Raw genomic sequence first — 14,906 nt, forward strand, 5'->3', positions numbered from 1 at the left:
CATCCACTATCACAACTACAGGTCCCTTTAAAAAGAGTGGTGCTATACGTATTCTGTACTGTTACAGGCTGCCCAAATTTTTCTGTATGTTCTTTGTGTAAGAGAGAACAATTATTAAGGAAGTCCTTGAGTCGGGAATAATTACATGACTGCATTAACATGGTCAAAATGATCAGAAGTTATTAGAAAGTCTGCTTACTTACTTGTTCCAGGTCCAGTATATTCTGGCTACCTCTGTATAAGTCGAGGATTAGTTGTCTTCTTTGCTAAGAAGAGGAAAGGGAGTGATACCCTGGATACCACAGAAACGATGTACTGCACGACAACCTAACATTTTTTACACTGGAGTTGCTAGTGAGGTGAGAGAAAATTCAAGTTAAGAGTACAGAGATGAGTATTTTGACAAATACTGATCAATAACTTCAGCCTGTGCTATCAGATATGCTACTTCAAGGTACATGAGTATAAGAAAGTTAATCAAGCATTTCTTCTCTCTGCTGCCAAGCTCCTTTTTTCCAAAATTTATTTGGACTTATTTGCATATTTTCCCTTTAAAATGCCACCTCTTCTTTCACATTGCTAGCCCACATAAAGATCACCTGCCTCAAGTTTCAGAAGCAGCAGACCCAGTAACACCTGCAAAGAGCAACTCCCAATAGCCCTGTTTCTGGCATTCATCCCAGAAGAGTCACATACTGTTCATGCTAAACAGCACACAACAACTGGAGTCCAGTATTTTTCCCTCTTCCTTTCAGATCATTTGGAAGGAAATGTAGATTAGGACCATCAGGACTGTTCAAAACCATGTATTTTCCCAGGACTGCATGCTAACTGGCCCCTGGGGACTCCAGAAACAGAAGAGGCACGTTTGACAGATGTAGTTTGTGAATATCCTGATTGCGGGAGGCAGATTATTTTTCCTGTAACTTTTCAGTTTTTCTTGTACTACTACAAATTAGCAATATTACTGAATTAAAAGCCCTTCAAAAATGCAGGATAAACCTTGTATTTATAATGGGAAAGAAATAATGAGGTATCTAATGCAGTCCTCTCTAGTACTTTGTCCTTTATTTTACAGATAGAAAATAAATAACTGCTTCAGTCCATCTTTCTATGAATTGCATTTCTGGCTACCACCCATACTACAGAGATCTAACCAATCCAAGAAGCCATACAGTCATTCCAGAGAAGTTTAAAGCAATCAGATGATGCTACAACCCCTTATCAGATTCTCACTAAGACAAATATTGGAAGTATGCTGTCATGCAAGCAGAGCCGGCTCCCACAGGTTTGTCCGTTCAGTTAATACTGAATGCAAGTCATGCTTAATTCCACTGCAGGTGTGCGAACAGATCTTTCATGACTACACCAGTAAGCATATAGGTCGGAATCAAAAAGTCTTACCAGGTTATGTGCCTGTGCTTGTGTATTTATTAAATGAGACCAAGGAAGAGAACATCAACTTCAGGCAATATTTCAGGTTACCACAGAGAGAAACTGGTGATTTGACTTAGCTTGGTGATGGTAGAACTTAAAACCAGAAAGTGTTCTGCTTTCAAGAAGCAGTATATTCCAAGTATATTCTTTGAACAGGGCTAGAAGGTACCTCATCTAGTTTTGTATATAAAACCATTCGGACTCATCCAGCTGGTAAAGCATTTCAAATAAAAATATGTAAAATACCACTCAGAAAGCAGTGCCCAGAGCAGCAATGATCAATAGTTTTACATTTTGCTCAAATACCTATAAGCTTTATGCCCACGTACTCGAAAATTCAAACCCTGGTCCATTAGTTTGACAGAAGCTCCATTTAGTAGTCACATCACATAAGGGTCATAGAATGAATATAAAGACCATATATGACTCATAGAAAGGGTCATAGAATATGACACATAAGGGTCATAGAATGGCTCGGGTTGGAAAAGACCTCAAAGATCACCTAGTTCCACCCCCCTGCCACGGGCAGGGACACCTCCCACTAGGTCAGGTTGCTCCAAGCTCCATCCAACCTGGTGCTGAACACCTCCTGGGGCATCCACAGCTTCTCTGGGCAGCCTGTGCCAGTGCCTCACCACCCTGAGTGAAGAACTTCCTCCTAACATCCAATCTAAATCTCTTCTTTTAGTTTAAAGCCAATCCCCCCTTCTTGTCCTGTCATTGTCTGCCTGAGCAGAGTTGCAGAGTACCCCAGAGTTTTTTCCCTGCTGAACATCCCCAGCTCTCAGGCTTTCTTCATAGGAGAGATATATCCTTACGTCCTTTCCTTACATGCCTGGTTATCACCACCGTTTCTGGATCTACCATAAAACCTGTTTATCACTGCACCCGTTTGTTTTCTTTCAGCTTCCATATAGCTTCACGGTCTCAAAAACCTGAGCATGGGCTTTGTGCCTTCTCCAGCTCACTCCCAACCATGGCAGTATTTTTTTATTTTATTTTTTTTTTGCAAGTAGCATACTAGAAAAATCTGAGAGGGACCATGAAAGTAACCACCTCTTTCCTAGTATTTCCTAACTTCTAAGAAAGCACTTCTGAACAGTGTTTTAAAAACTTCATCTTTCTGCCTAAATAGCCAGCCTAGCTGACTAGAGAACACCCCACATCACCTGATTAGGTCGTATCTTTAGCCTACACTATTATAACAGTGCCTGATGAAATGGAATATATTAAGCCCTTAGAAAAATATTTCCTTTCTCCCCTTTGGCTTGGTCTGCAACACCATTTACATTTATTCTAAGTAGTAAAATTACTAATCCTACACCATATGCCTTATCGCTGTACCTCTTCCAGATGCAACAGATACTTCCCAATGCAATGATCGATCTCACAACTTGAATGCTGCCTCAAAACACCATGCAGGAGCCCTATGGACACTGTAATAGTAGTACACGGATACTGTTTATTTTCTGACTAAGACAGGCATCTGAAAAAAAAATAAAAAAAATTAATGCCTGCTAGCTAAAATTGGCATGTGAAAGTACTAATGACATGTTATGCCAATCCCAGAAGAAAATAAACCATACTGGAAGACATGGGGAAGTACTTAAAGCTGGCACAGAGCTGAAAACTGCCCAAAGGTAAGATAGCTGTCCACGCAAATCCTTAGGAAAGCACAGAGGTGCCACACAGGTGCATCATCAGAAGCATCATCACTTTCAGAACTGGGTGGTAGGATTTGGTTCTTAACAATCTTAGCGCTGATGTTACAGAAATGCAGGGTCAAGAACACACGTCTTCCTGGGTCAACGTCTTCCTGTCTTCCCCTAAGATTAACAGAAGGGACTTTGACCAACAGTATTTAGTTGGCTTCAAAGAACCAACACAGAAATATAAGAATGGGTTGAAGTCTCTAGGCAGTAAATGATTGTTTGCCTCCATGGTGTATTCTCAGGAGCCCCAAACACTGGTCCTGGCTTAGCTGCTGAAATTTTGTTAACTTTCTGCCCCACTATCTTCTGTATCTTCCTGAATCCAAAAGAAGAACCCTGTGTGCAACATTCTACTGGGATCTTTACCAACAGAAAGAATTAAAATTTCTGTTTGCTGCCCCAACAAACACATAACATTTAAAGACATTACAGGTCTGCAGACAGGACGGCTAGATAAAAATACCAGACAATCCTGCATCTTCCTTGCCCTAATGCCCAATGTAAAGTTTGTCACTGTTAAAACCTGACAGTTCCTTAGTGATGCTCCAAGAACAACTCAGAAATTCTTGGTTTTCACGCATCTTCTCACCTTAGCAGCTCACAAGGCTTCTGGAAGTTGCCTAGATGGGGTCTCCACAAGCAGAAACAAATGCATTAACTTCCATTTATACAGTAAGGGTAGCAGAAAAAATGTGAAATCCCTTTTCTTGCATTATACACTGCATAGCAGAGCTAAGAGAAGGACCAAAGATATCAAACAGTTTCCTGGCATATCCTCTGCTTATTAGACGGTGCTGCCTCCTAGCTGTACACAAAACAAGAACAGATCACTGCAAACTGTGGAGGAGGCTACAGGCATTCTCTGAGTTAGTTCCGTCTGAACTGCAACATACTCTTTAGGAAAGCAGAGAATACTGGTTGAAATGTTTCTAACAGCGAACATAATACTTGTTATTCTCGTATCAGTCTAACAGGTATTCTTGAGGGTAAAAAGCGCCTTGTTTCTCATCTGAATTGAACCTCACACCTTTTAACAGTTATTGTTGCTCCCAGTTTCGTGTCTCTTTTTAAGTGAAAATAGCAACACTGAGAATGCTCCTGTAAAAAAAAAAGTTTCAACAAAGCTGAACATGAAGTTCACATAATTCCCCATTTCTACTAAAAGATTTCTTTTTATACCTATGAGAATTACACTAGCCACACAGAATCATGTCAGGTAACCAGTATTCAAGTGATAATGTATAATGAACCTCAGATTTTTTCAGAGCACTTTTCCTTCAAAACAGAGTCCTTCGCATGTGGCCTGAATGTCATTTATTAGATGGGTAATGTAACACCACACATTTGGCTCTATCAAATGCAAACAGTCTGATTGCCCTTGGTTTACCAAGTAATTCTGATCAGTCTCTATCAGTAAACTGTTCCTTTCATAATTCATGTCTTCTCCCCTCCATACTCATGTAATTTGCAGCGTTTGTTAGAAGTAGTATTTCTTTTCAAGTCATTAATAAGGCTAAGTAAAGCAAGGACAAGAACTGGTTGCTGGAAGATCCTGATGAAAATACACTCAATTAAGCACCATTTAAAATTAAATTGAGACCTATGAGTTAGCCACATTTTAATCCATTTAATGTGTGCCATGTTGACTTCTGTATTGTTTTAGTTTTCAATCAAAATATTACGCAGTACCAGTCAAATGCTTTACACAGTCTAAGTATATATGACAACAATATTACCTGTGTCAAACCAAGCCTGTCACTTCAAACAAACATACCAAGTTTAAAGATTTATACTTATCTGCTCTGAATTCACATATCCACTGCAAAAGTAACAAACACTGGCTAGGCTCCTTACACAGGAAGGCACACCATTCAGCTTAAATGGACTCTTTTTTAATTCACTCATTTAGAGGCAACTGTCTTTTTTTTTTCTTGGGGGCAGGGGAGGGAAACGCCAATGCACCACATTGTTTTCACTAGCCTGGAAGAGAAAACACTTATATATATATATAGATATATAGATATATAGATATGTATATATATACACACCTACATATTTGTGTGTATATATATACACAGGTGTGTGTGTATATATATGTATATATACACACAAGTGTATATATACACAGAATATACATATATGAATATACAGAATATATGCACACACACTTTGCTCAGATTTGTTTACAAAATATGTAGCATTTTTATACCATCCAATAAGAGGTAAATGATTTTAAACAAATCTTATAGAAATGACATGTTATTGGAAATTTACACGTAAAAAAATCCAGCACAAAAAAATCCAAAAGCTAAAACAAGATTTTGCTACTAATCAGTGCTTCTATCACCCTTCAAGAAAAGAGAAACACAGTTATTTATATGTGATGTAAAGGCAACATTGAGGGTTTTTTTGTTTTTAAATTAACCACCAAATTTAACCCCCTAAAATTACAAAGAATCAAAGTCCATTTACAGATCAAGTGCAGTAAACTAAATGTTCCTTCAGCACAAAGCAGCACTAGAGAAAATAATTGGGAGAGGGAAGGTGGAGGCCATCTGGCTTAGCTAGGGAGGCAGCAGGTGGCTTCTGCAGTGGCCACACAGGTCAGAGTCTCCATCCTGAAGCACAGACAGAACTGAAGACTGTATTTAAATAATGGTCACACAGAGCTGATGTTCAGGCCTTTGCCTAGCTTCTTTCAGCAGTTTGACAAGTGACATTATTTTATTTTATTTTATTATTTATTTATTTATTTTTAACTCTGAATCCAATGGGCTGGTTTTGCTTTTGCAGTGGCTTGTCACTGAGAGGAGTCATAAAGAGGATCTTGCAGACAGTTCTGCCACTAACATTTACCACAGGTACACGACGCTGCAGATGTTAGTGGCATTTTTGAAATGCTTACACTGGACAAATGTGTGTTCCAAACGTCCCAAATGGCTTGCAAGAACATAGCCCGATGCCAGGGGGAGCAGACAGCCTGGAGAATCCATTGCATTTACAGAAATGGAACTGCCACTTTCAATCACATGGCACCTCCCGATGTGTGACGAGTTTGGTGTCAATGTCAGCTGAACTCAGTGAGGAGTGGCAGGCCTTTGCATCAGATGTCTGTGATCCAAGCAGCTTGCGGAGCCAAGAACATGCTGCTAGCAGAAGAGCAGTCTACAGCTGTGGATAACAGCTGTCATGCAGTCAGCAATGCCTTATAGATGTCACCTGTAGGAACCATGAGTTCCATGCTAATTCACCTGAAGTCCCGTAAACAGCAGAAGGAAAAATGAAATGAAAGGGGCAGGCAGACCTGGGTGTAACATTACTATCTTTTGAATGTAGTGTCATTTTATTTGTTAAATAAAGGGCTTGACCACGAGGACTCTTATCACGTGAGTTGAAGAGGAAGCTCATTTCATGAAAACCAAAGGAGATCTAACACTCCTTACGCTAAGTTTTACAAATTACGATTTTGTTTTCAGAGTGTAATTTTTCAGAAGAGAAATCTGTTCAAGTCAAGCTCTGTATAAATGTAAAGAGGCAGATAGGATTTTTTCCAACCATAATTCTAATACCAAGGACCAGACTCTGAAATATGAAGTCAGGAAGGGCTGGATTTTAAGGTAGGCATGGCCAGATCATACTGTGCTGGCAAGAAAAAGTGGGGGTAGTTTCTCCATTCTAGAAGCTGGTTTGGAAAGTCATTTCTGGGGGTGTGGTAAGAGTGACTTAAATTCACAGGTGATTTTTTTTTTTGTGGATGGAGAGGAAAGACTGGGAAGGTGTACAAATCTCCACAGTGGTCTGCAATCCAGCTTGAGAGCTCAGTGTTGAGAAGGGGAAGGACCAGGTGTGTTCAGTATTCTTAAGAATCAGAAACCACGTCCATTTGGAGCCTGTTGTTGCAGGGGACAGAGAACTCATTCCATTATTTGTAACGTTCTGTATGCCAATAACTCCAGCTGGCACATATAGCAAAGTAGATGCACTGCATGTGAAGATTTAACACATCTCACACAGCCATCCAAGAGGCATCCAGGGAAAAAAAAGAAAAAAAAAGTATGGGAAATTAATTCAGCTATGTTCTCAAAGTCTGAATGTCTCCCTGGGCTGCAGGCACACACTGCAGTAAATACGTGAGAAAGGCAGCCTTACCTTGGATGCCAGGAGTGTGGGGGCTAGTGGAGGAGGAATTACTTTCCTGTAACAGGAGTAGGGAATATCTCAAAGTATAGAAAGGTGCCTCAACTCCACAAAGATGACAGTGGAGAGGTTCAGAATCTAGAGAAAAAGGGTGATTCTGGCAACCCCTTGCCAAGAAGGGGGCATCCTGCCACGGAGCCAAGAGTTTTCCGGACGTATGTAAGAGCATGTGCACAAGGCAAGCGAATGAGCGCAAACAGGATTATGGAAAACATTGAGAGAATCACTCCACGGGTGGCTTGTGGCTCAACAACAGGATTGGCTAGGTAGAGGAGCACACAGCACGGGGGCACCTCAGAGCTGGAAGCCTTCCATGGGAGCCTCACACTGCTGGAAGATGTACTGTTGCTGGCCAAGATCCACCTGTGGGGCAATGCTGCTGTCTTCATCCTCTGTTCCAAAGTAGTGCTCAATCAGATCAAAGGCCTTCTGATAAATCTCTTGATTCTCATGGCTTTGGAGGAATTCAATCTTGTCCAGGCCTGCAGAGAAAAGAAGCACATAAAAGTTACAGCTTGGCAAAAGCATTATGGCCATGATCAATTTCAATCTGTTGTGAACATCACATTCCATGGCAATTCTCTCCCACCTTCAGAAAAGAAAGATCCCACTATGGAGACCTTTACAACACTCACACTCTCCACAGCCAAGGAAAATCAGGTTGAACTACAGAATTCCTTTGCAAATGCACAATGTTCCATAATTTGTCTGCCTCTCCCCTCCCACTCCAAAAATCTAATAAATCAATGAATGTGTGAAAAAATAGGCCTCAAGACTTTTCCTGAATAGAGTTTTAGAACCATGTTTCCTGAAAGTGTGTTCTTAGCACTTTTGTTTACAAGGACCATGACCATACAGTCACTTAACTGCACGTTAGAAGTCATTTTTGGTAATCATCTAGTCCAACTTGCAGCTCGGAGCAGCACTACTAGCAATAGCAGATTAAGTTAGCTGTGCCTTTGTCTAGTCATGTCTTCAAAATCTCCAACAATGGAGACTCCACTACCTACTACATATCATGGGTGTATACAATGCAGTTAAACTTGTACAATCACATTAAGCATGTCAGCAAACTCAAGCCTCATAGTCAGAAAATACAGCAAACAGAACTATCCTTGGTATGTAGGAATGAGGCTATAATGAAATCCAAGTTGTAGCCACCCTAGTAAATCTTTAGTACATAGGGTACTGTAGAGGTTTTCTTGTTCAACTCCTTTTACTGTGTATGGATACTAGAGGAAACAATTATCTGGCACTGTACTGATGTTTCTGCAACACTGATAAAAAGTTCTGTTTATACCTGTGGCTTTTGTTAAATAGGATACATATCAGAGGCTATCCCAAGTTAAGATCATGGTACTGTGAAGAGAATTACTGATCTCACAGCAACTCGTGACAGAAGACAAAGGGACACAAAAATGAATAAAGGAAGGGAGCATCTATCCCATAAGGAGAAGTTGAGACAGGTGGGACTGCTTAGCCCATAGAAGAGAAGGCTCAGGAGCAGGTGGGGCCAGCATCTTATTAAGATATGTACATATCTGAAAGGAGATGGGAGACAGAGGGATGTGGCCAACCTCTTTTCAGTAGTTTGTGGGGGCAGGACAAGGGGTAATGGCCACAAGATGGAGCACAGGAAGTTCGGCACCAGCATCTGAAAGAACTTCTTCATGGTGAGGGTGACGGAGCACTGCAACAGGCTGCCCAGGGAAGTTGTGGAGTCTCCTTCTCTGGAGATATTCAAGGCCCATCTGGACATCCACCTGGGCAGCCTGCTCTAAGGAACTTGCTTTGGCAGGGGAATGGACCCGATGGTCTTTCGAGGTCCCTTCCAACCCCTACAATTCTGTGATTCTGTGAAGAGTAAGCCAGGCCCTTTTCAGCAATACCTAGTGACAGGAGAAGAGGTAATGGACATAAACTGAAACACAGAAGGTTCTGTGTGAACACCAGGAAAACTTTTTTTTTTTTTTTTTTTACTGTGAGAGTGACTGAGCACCCGCACAGGTTGCCCAAAGAGGCTGTGGAATCCCTATGCTGTAAATACTCAAAAGCTGCCTGGACATGGTCCTGGGCAATTGGCTGGACAAGATGACCTTCAGAGGTCCCTTCCAACCACGGCCATTCTGTGATTCTGTGAAGTCGTAGGAGTCATGGGCAAGTGCTGACAGAATACAATTCATAAAACACTTGGAAATATATGAGGCCCCACAGTCACTCAAGAAGCAGCAGTGCTGTCCCAATTCTCTGAATGCAGCAGCCACTAATCAAGGCTTCCCAAACCATAAATGAAACCTTTATGCTAGGAACTGCCACACCTCATTCGAGAACCTAAAACATCTCCAAATTAGAATACCCACTTACTTTTCATGGAAAATCAAACAAACAAACTAGAACCAGACACCAAAAAAAATCTTATTTTGATGCAGCTCTTTCCTGGAAGTGACATATTAATCAAGAAACAATATTCCATGCTACTATCCTCTCCTATACTGCTCTTGACAACCCATTTTTATTTTTTCTTAAAGCTTCAGTGCTGGGCAGCACGGAAACAAGCATAACAAGTCAACTACGTTAACAAATGTCTAAGATGACTGCCTTCAACTTTACCTCTACAGGACTACTCAAGACAAATCCTCTTGAACCTCAGAGTATTTAAGGATATCTCACTAAGGGCTACTCATATTAAATAAAAAAAAAAAGACCCAGACAAACAATTCCATCTGATACTACTACTTTTAAGGCAATGAACAATTAATACATTACAACTGATACAAAACCTACTTAGCCAATCCAAAGAATAATTCTCACCGGAACGCTATGCAAGCTACATTGCATACCGAGATAAAAGACTTATGCTAAGGTTGAGGGAAGAGAATTGGATTTGAACAGAATTCTGGAATTATGTAGGACTTAACATATGCTTAGGGAAAAAGCCAATGACAGGGAAAGGGTAGGATAAATGCAGATCACAGAGAAACAAACATGACAAAGTAGAGAAACTAAGGCAATATTAAGACATTGGTTGCATATAATGAGTATGCTCATCAAGCCAAAGCCCTGTACCTCATCATCCATAGTCCACACTACCTTTTTGTTAAATTCTGTTTTCAGTTTCTCACTGTTCTAGTTTGTTAGTAATAGACAATAAATTATATAAATCACCTTATTCTGAGTCTGTTTTGCCCATGATGATAAATGTTCAGCAATCAACCTGTCCTTATTTCAACCATCGAGCCCTTTCCATTCTGTTTTCTCCCCCTTTCCCTTTGAGGGGTGGGAGTGAGAAAGCAGTTGTGGTGGAGTTCAGCTGCCCAACTGGGTAAAACCACCACAACCATATAGATTAAATATGAATTGTGTGTCATTTCAGTATTTTTGAAAGTTTAAGGGCAGCTGTGAGTTTAGAGACAAAATGTCCCATCAGAGCAGTATGCAAAGAGGATAGAGGATCAAGATTCATAAAGTGGAGAGCAAGCATACTTGCTGTGTCCTCTGTGCTTAAAAAAAAAAAAATAAAAGAGCTATACAGAAGAGAGGAGCTGTCACTGCCTGAACAATACATTAGGGAAAAATCCCACAGCAAGGCAAGAGTGTTAAACGGTGAGCAATTTAAAGGCTCTCCACCTTCAGACTTCTAGACAGACTGCTAGATAGTTTTACCCTTTCTGACATAAGATTATGCTTTTCTCAATGATACTTAATTCTGCTGAGAAAAGCTGATGAGGTGAAGAGAGAGATACCACATTGGACAGAAAACGGCCAGACTGAATTGAGAAGACCCCAGGCCTGTTAACAAGGAAACTAACCTTAGGAGTAGACATACCTCAGAACCAGGACTAAATGATGGCAGTGCATGCCATAACTACAGCAAAAGAAAGCCAAAACAAGAATTTGCTGCTGCTGGCAGAATTCTGCAGGGCAGCAGAAAGGGAAAGGAAAGGCCTGAAACCTGAGAAACAGAGCAGAGCTCCTGAACTTTTATCTGCTGCAGAGAAAAGATACTAGGGCTGAATGACATCCAGGAGGTTTCCGCCATGTGCAAAAGAAAGAAATAAAATATTCACACACTATCTCCAACTACATAAAGACAAAGGTAATGTGAAAACTGAAGCACATTGGTAAACGATTTGTCTAAGAACAGTTAATTTTCAGGTAAAAGTGGTAAGGAAATTAATACAATCTGGTCTACTGAAACTCTAACGGATCCATGATCACTGCTTTAATCCCTGCCATCCACAGATGTTTTGCTCATACCATATGCTTCCTCAATAAGAGCGCAGTAAGGATTAATGCCAGTGCCACTGCATTTGGATTCCTGCTCTCCAAGCCTCAGGATGTTCTCCAGCCCATTCAGTGCTACTTGCACAATCTTTGAGTCCATTACTGTAAGGAGGTCACAGAGTGGTTTGATGCATCCCAATTCTACTAAATACCTGAAAAACACCACATATACAACAGTTAATTGTTTGTAAAGTTAAAACCAATATAGCCATTTAAGCATTTAGTGTGAAGTACAAAGAACCAAAACAAACGAAATATCAACTTGATTGCAGAAACTGGAAAAATTACAGACATCTATACATATCCAGTCAATTCTGATGAAAGACTGAAAATATCTTTAAAATACATTATCTGTCTACACATCTCTATGTGTAAAAAGATATGAAATAATCATCTGATTTTGTAACTTTTATTTATACGTTTATAATGTATGTTACCAGGCTTAACTATATTAAATTATAATTTAAAGTATTAACTTTGTATAGAGTTATATATAAGCATAATATACTAGTATAAGTTAAACAGAAAGAACAATGAACATGAAGCCCTTGTCTCAGGGGCTTGGGAGTACATCTTTCAGCCATGCCTCTCCAGGTTGCATTTTGTTACACTCTGTAACAACCACTGTGAAAAAGTTTAAAAGTTTATTTTTTCCACATAAGAGGAATGGTTCAATTAATGAAGCAAGTATTACAGCTGAAATTCTTCTTGATTTCTCCATACAGGAATGAATGGCTCATTCACAACTCAATCTAAAGATGTCATCTCTCTGGAGACAAACTCTGTAAGCATACAGAATTTTACATACAGACTGTCAAAACTGTACCAACTCTTTACAGAAACATTTTTGAGTTTCTATGTTACTAGCTTGGTTTCTTGCAAAAACACTAATTCACTCAATTTCATTGAAACATTTGTACTATTTCATACTTGATCTGTTCAGCAGAGCCTCCAGATGTTGCATTTGTGATTGCCCATGCAGCTTCCTTCCTCGTCCGAAATTCAGCTGTTTGCAAAATATTTATTAGAGCTGGAAAGATATGGGCATCGATGACTGTCTGCAAAAGAGAAATGACATGTCAAGGTTATAATAAAAATTAGAAATAAATTCCTTGTCCTGAGCCATTTAATGCCTATGCTCAACACCACACATTAAACAATGAAATATTACTTCTCAACAGGCAAAAATCAGTTTACAGCTTTACATTCAAAACCCTAATTATCACCAGTTAGTGTTTATCCCAAAGTAATTCATAACATGTTCAAACTGAACTATCACTATATCTAACATGCAACTTAATTATACCTTGACAGCAGGAGAATGCCGTATTTCCCTTATTTTCCGGGTAATGAACTACTAAGATCTTTCCCCCTAAACGGGGAAAAAAAAGTTCATAAACCTGTTCATCAAATACTGTATTTTGGCAAGATTAGGCAACAGAGAAAAGAAAGAACGTACTGCAAGAACTAAGAACTCCCCAAAATAATATGTTCTTTCCTGGTGAAAAGATAAAGCAACAGATGGTTCAGTAATATGGTTAACTGCATAGCCCATCAAATAGATACAAGTCAAATGAGTACTTAATCAGCAGCACAAAGTTTCTAGTAACAGCCCCTGGAAAGAACCTTTTGCAATAAAAAAATAAAACTGGTTCAGTTACACACCTACCACAAAGATCTGAAACACTTTCTTTCATAAGGGTAACTGAAAGAAACAAGAGCCTAGGGTTGCGTTTTTAAATCAACCATTTAATAAGGACATTATCACTGAACTGGTAACAGCAAACTCAGACAAATAAATCCTTTGCAAGGAGCTCTACAGACAGAAACAGACCACATCCAGCATAAAGTTACAGGCAATTCACTGGCTGGACAATTACCCAGTGAAAAAAAAAACAACCTGTTGACATTTCTTTTATCCTTCCTGTTTATCTGGGCAGCCAAGCTGCATGAATTCGTAAATCCATACTGTGCATTAGTTTTATCAACAGCCTCTTTTACCACAGAATCTGCAATTCCATAAAGGCAATTTGTGGCCCTCAACTAAAAAGAGTGTACGAATTTAAAAGCTATCACAAAATAAAACTCAACAGGAATTGGAAAAGAAAAAACCTTTTCTTACATTTTTCTGCTTTCTAGCATTGAGAGGTTTCATATTTGCATTAGATTGAGGGGAAACATTCACTAAGAGTGACAAGATTCAACATGAATCCTTTTATAATTTTCTGCATCGCTTAGAGGTACAGGGCACCATAGCCAAACTTCACCCTCCCAAAGGAGAGCAACTTAAATAAATAGCAATAGTGGAATATAAGAAACCCAACACTGGGGTTCAATAACTCTCAGGTATGTCTCTTGGCTTCACTGATCATAATGCAACTTTTCTGGAGTCTAGGGCAACATATAGGCTCTCTATAGGTACCTCAAGGGAGGCTGTAGCGAGGTGGGGGTTGGTCTGTTCTCCCACGTGCCTGGTGACAGGACGAGGGGGAATGGGCTAAAGTTGAGCCAGGGGAGTTTTAGGTTAGATGTTAGGAAGAACTTCTTCACTGAAAGGGTTGTGAGGCACTGGAACAGGCTGCCCAGGGAAGTGGTGGAGTCACCATCCCTGGAAGTCTTCAAAAGACGTTTAGACGTAGAGCTTAGGGAAATGGTTTAGTGGGGACTGCTAGCGTTAGGTCAGAGGTTGGACTCGATGATCTTGAGGTCTCTTCCAACCTAGAAATTCTGTGATTCTGTGATATTTTGAAGGAACACATGTACAACTGCAAAGATTGGTACAATAATATTTTAAGAAACCCCTTGTCTTTGCTGCACTTTTTGAAAAGTATCACCTCTTAAGTCCCTCTTCCCAAATGAGAATTTTTACAAGAGGATTATTTACTTATAAAGCATCTTCTCAGAACAAGCTTCTTTAGTAATCAGAGAAAGTTACACAGTAGCACCCAACTAAATCAGCACATCTTAGCCATCAGACCGCAAGTATTTTAACTTTGATCACTAAAAGAAAAATATACCTTAAAATATTTCAATTTAGACCTGTAGGAGGTGAATAGTAGGGAGAATTCAAGAACAAGGGGTACTAGCAATGGGACAGTAACAAGTGGGAAGAATCACAGAAGATCTTAATTCTTTTCCTCCAGGCTTAAAAATTTTGATCTTTTCAATGAAAAGCCTGGTGGATAAAAGCACTCTCCTCAGAGTGGCAAAACATGCCTTTGAACTTTTTCAGAAGGAAATGAATCCAGAAGTCTTGGGTGAATGATCAAATTTCTA

General features: G+C 39.8%; 1 protein-coding gene across 2 annotated transcripts in view; it reads right to left on the minus strand.

Annotated features, from left to right (window-relative positions):
- Window positions 1-4,448: 4,448 nt before the first annotated feature.
- KPNA1 (karyopherin subunit alpha 1) overlaps window positions 4,449-14,906 on the minus strand; it is a 53,406-nt gene continuing 42,948 nt past the window's right edge. For both annotated transcript variants that reach the window (XM_082774195.1, XM_082774196.1), the window contains exons 12-14: window positions 12,561-12,688; window positions 11,604-11,782; window positions 4,449-7,828 (exon numbers count right to left, since the gene is read on the minus strand). In XM_082774195.1, coding sequence (XP_082630321.1) covers window positions 7,641-7,828; window positions 11,604-11,782; window positions 12,561-12,688 — 495 coding nt within the window. In that variant the 3' untranslated portion in view covers window positions 4,449-7,640. The remainder of the gene's footprint in view (window positions 7,829-11,603; window positions 11,783-12,560; window positions 12,689-14,906) is intronic.

The sequence above is a fragment of the Aythya marila genome (assembly GCF_965140915.1).
Source record: "Aythya marila genome assembly, chromosome: 1".
NCBI classification, from domain to species: Eukaryota; Metazoa; Chordata; class Aves; order Anseriformes; family Anatidae; genus Aythya; species Aythya marila.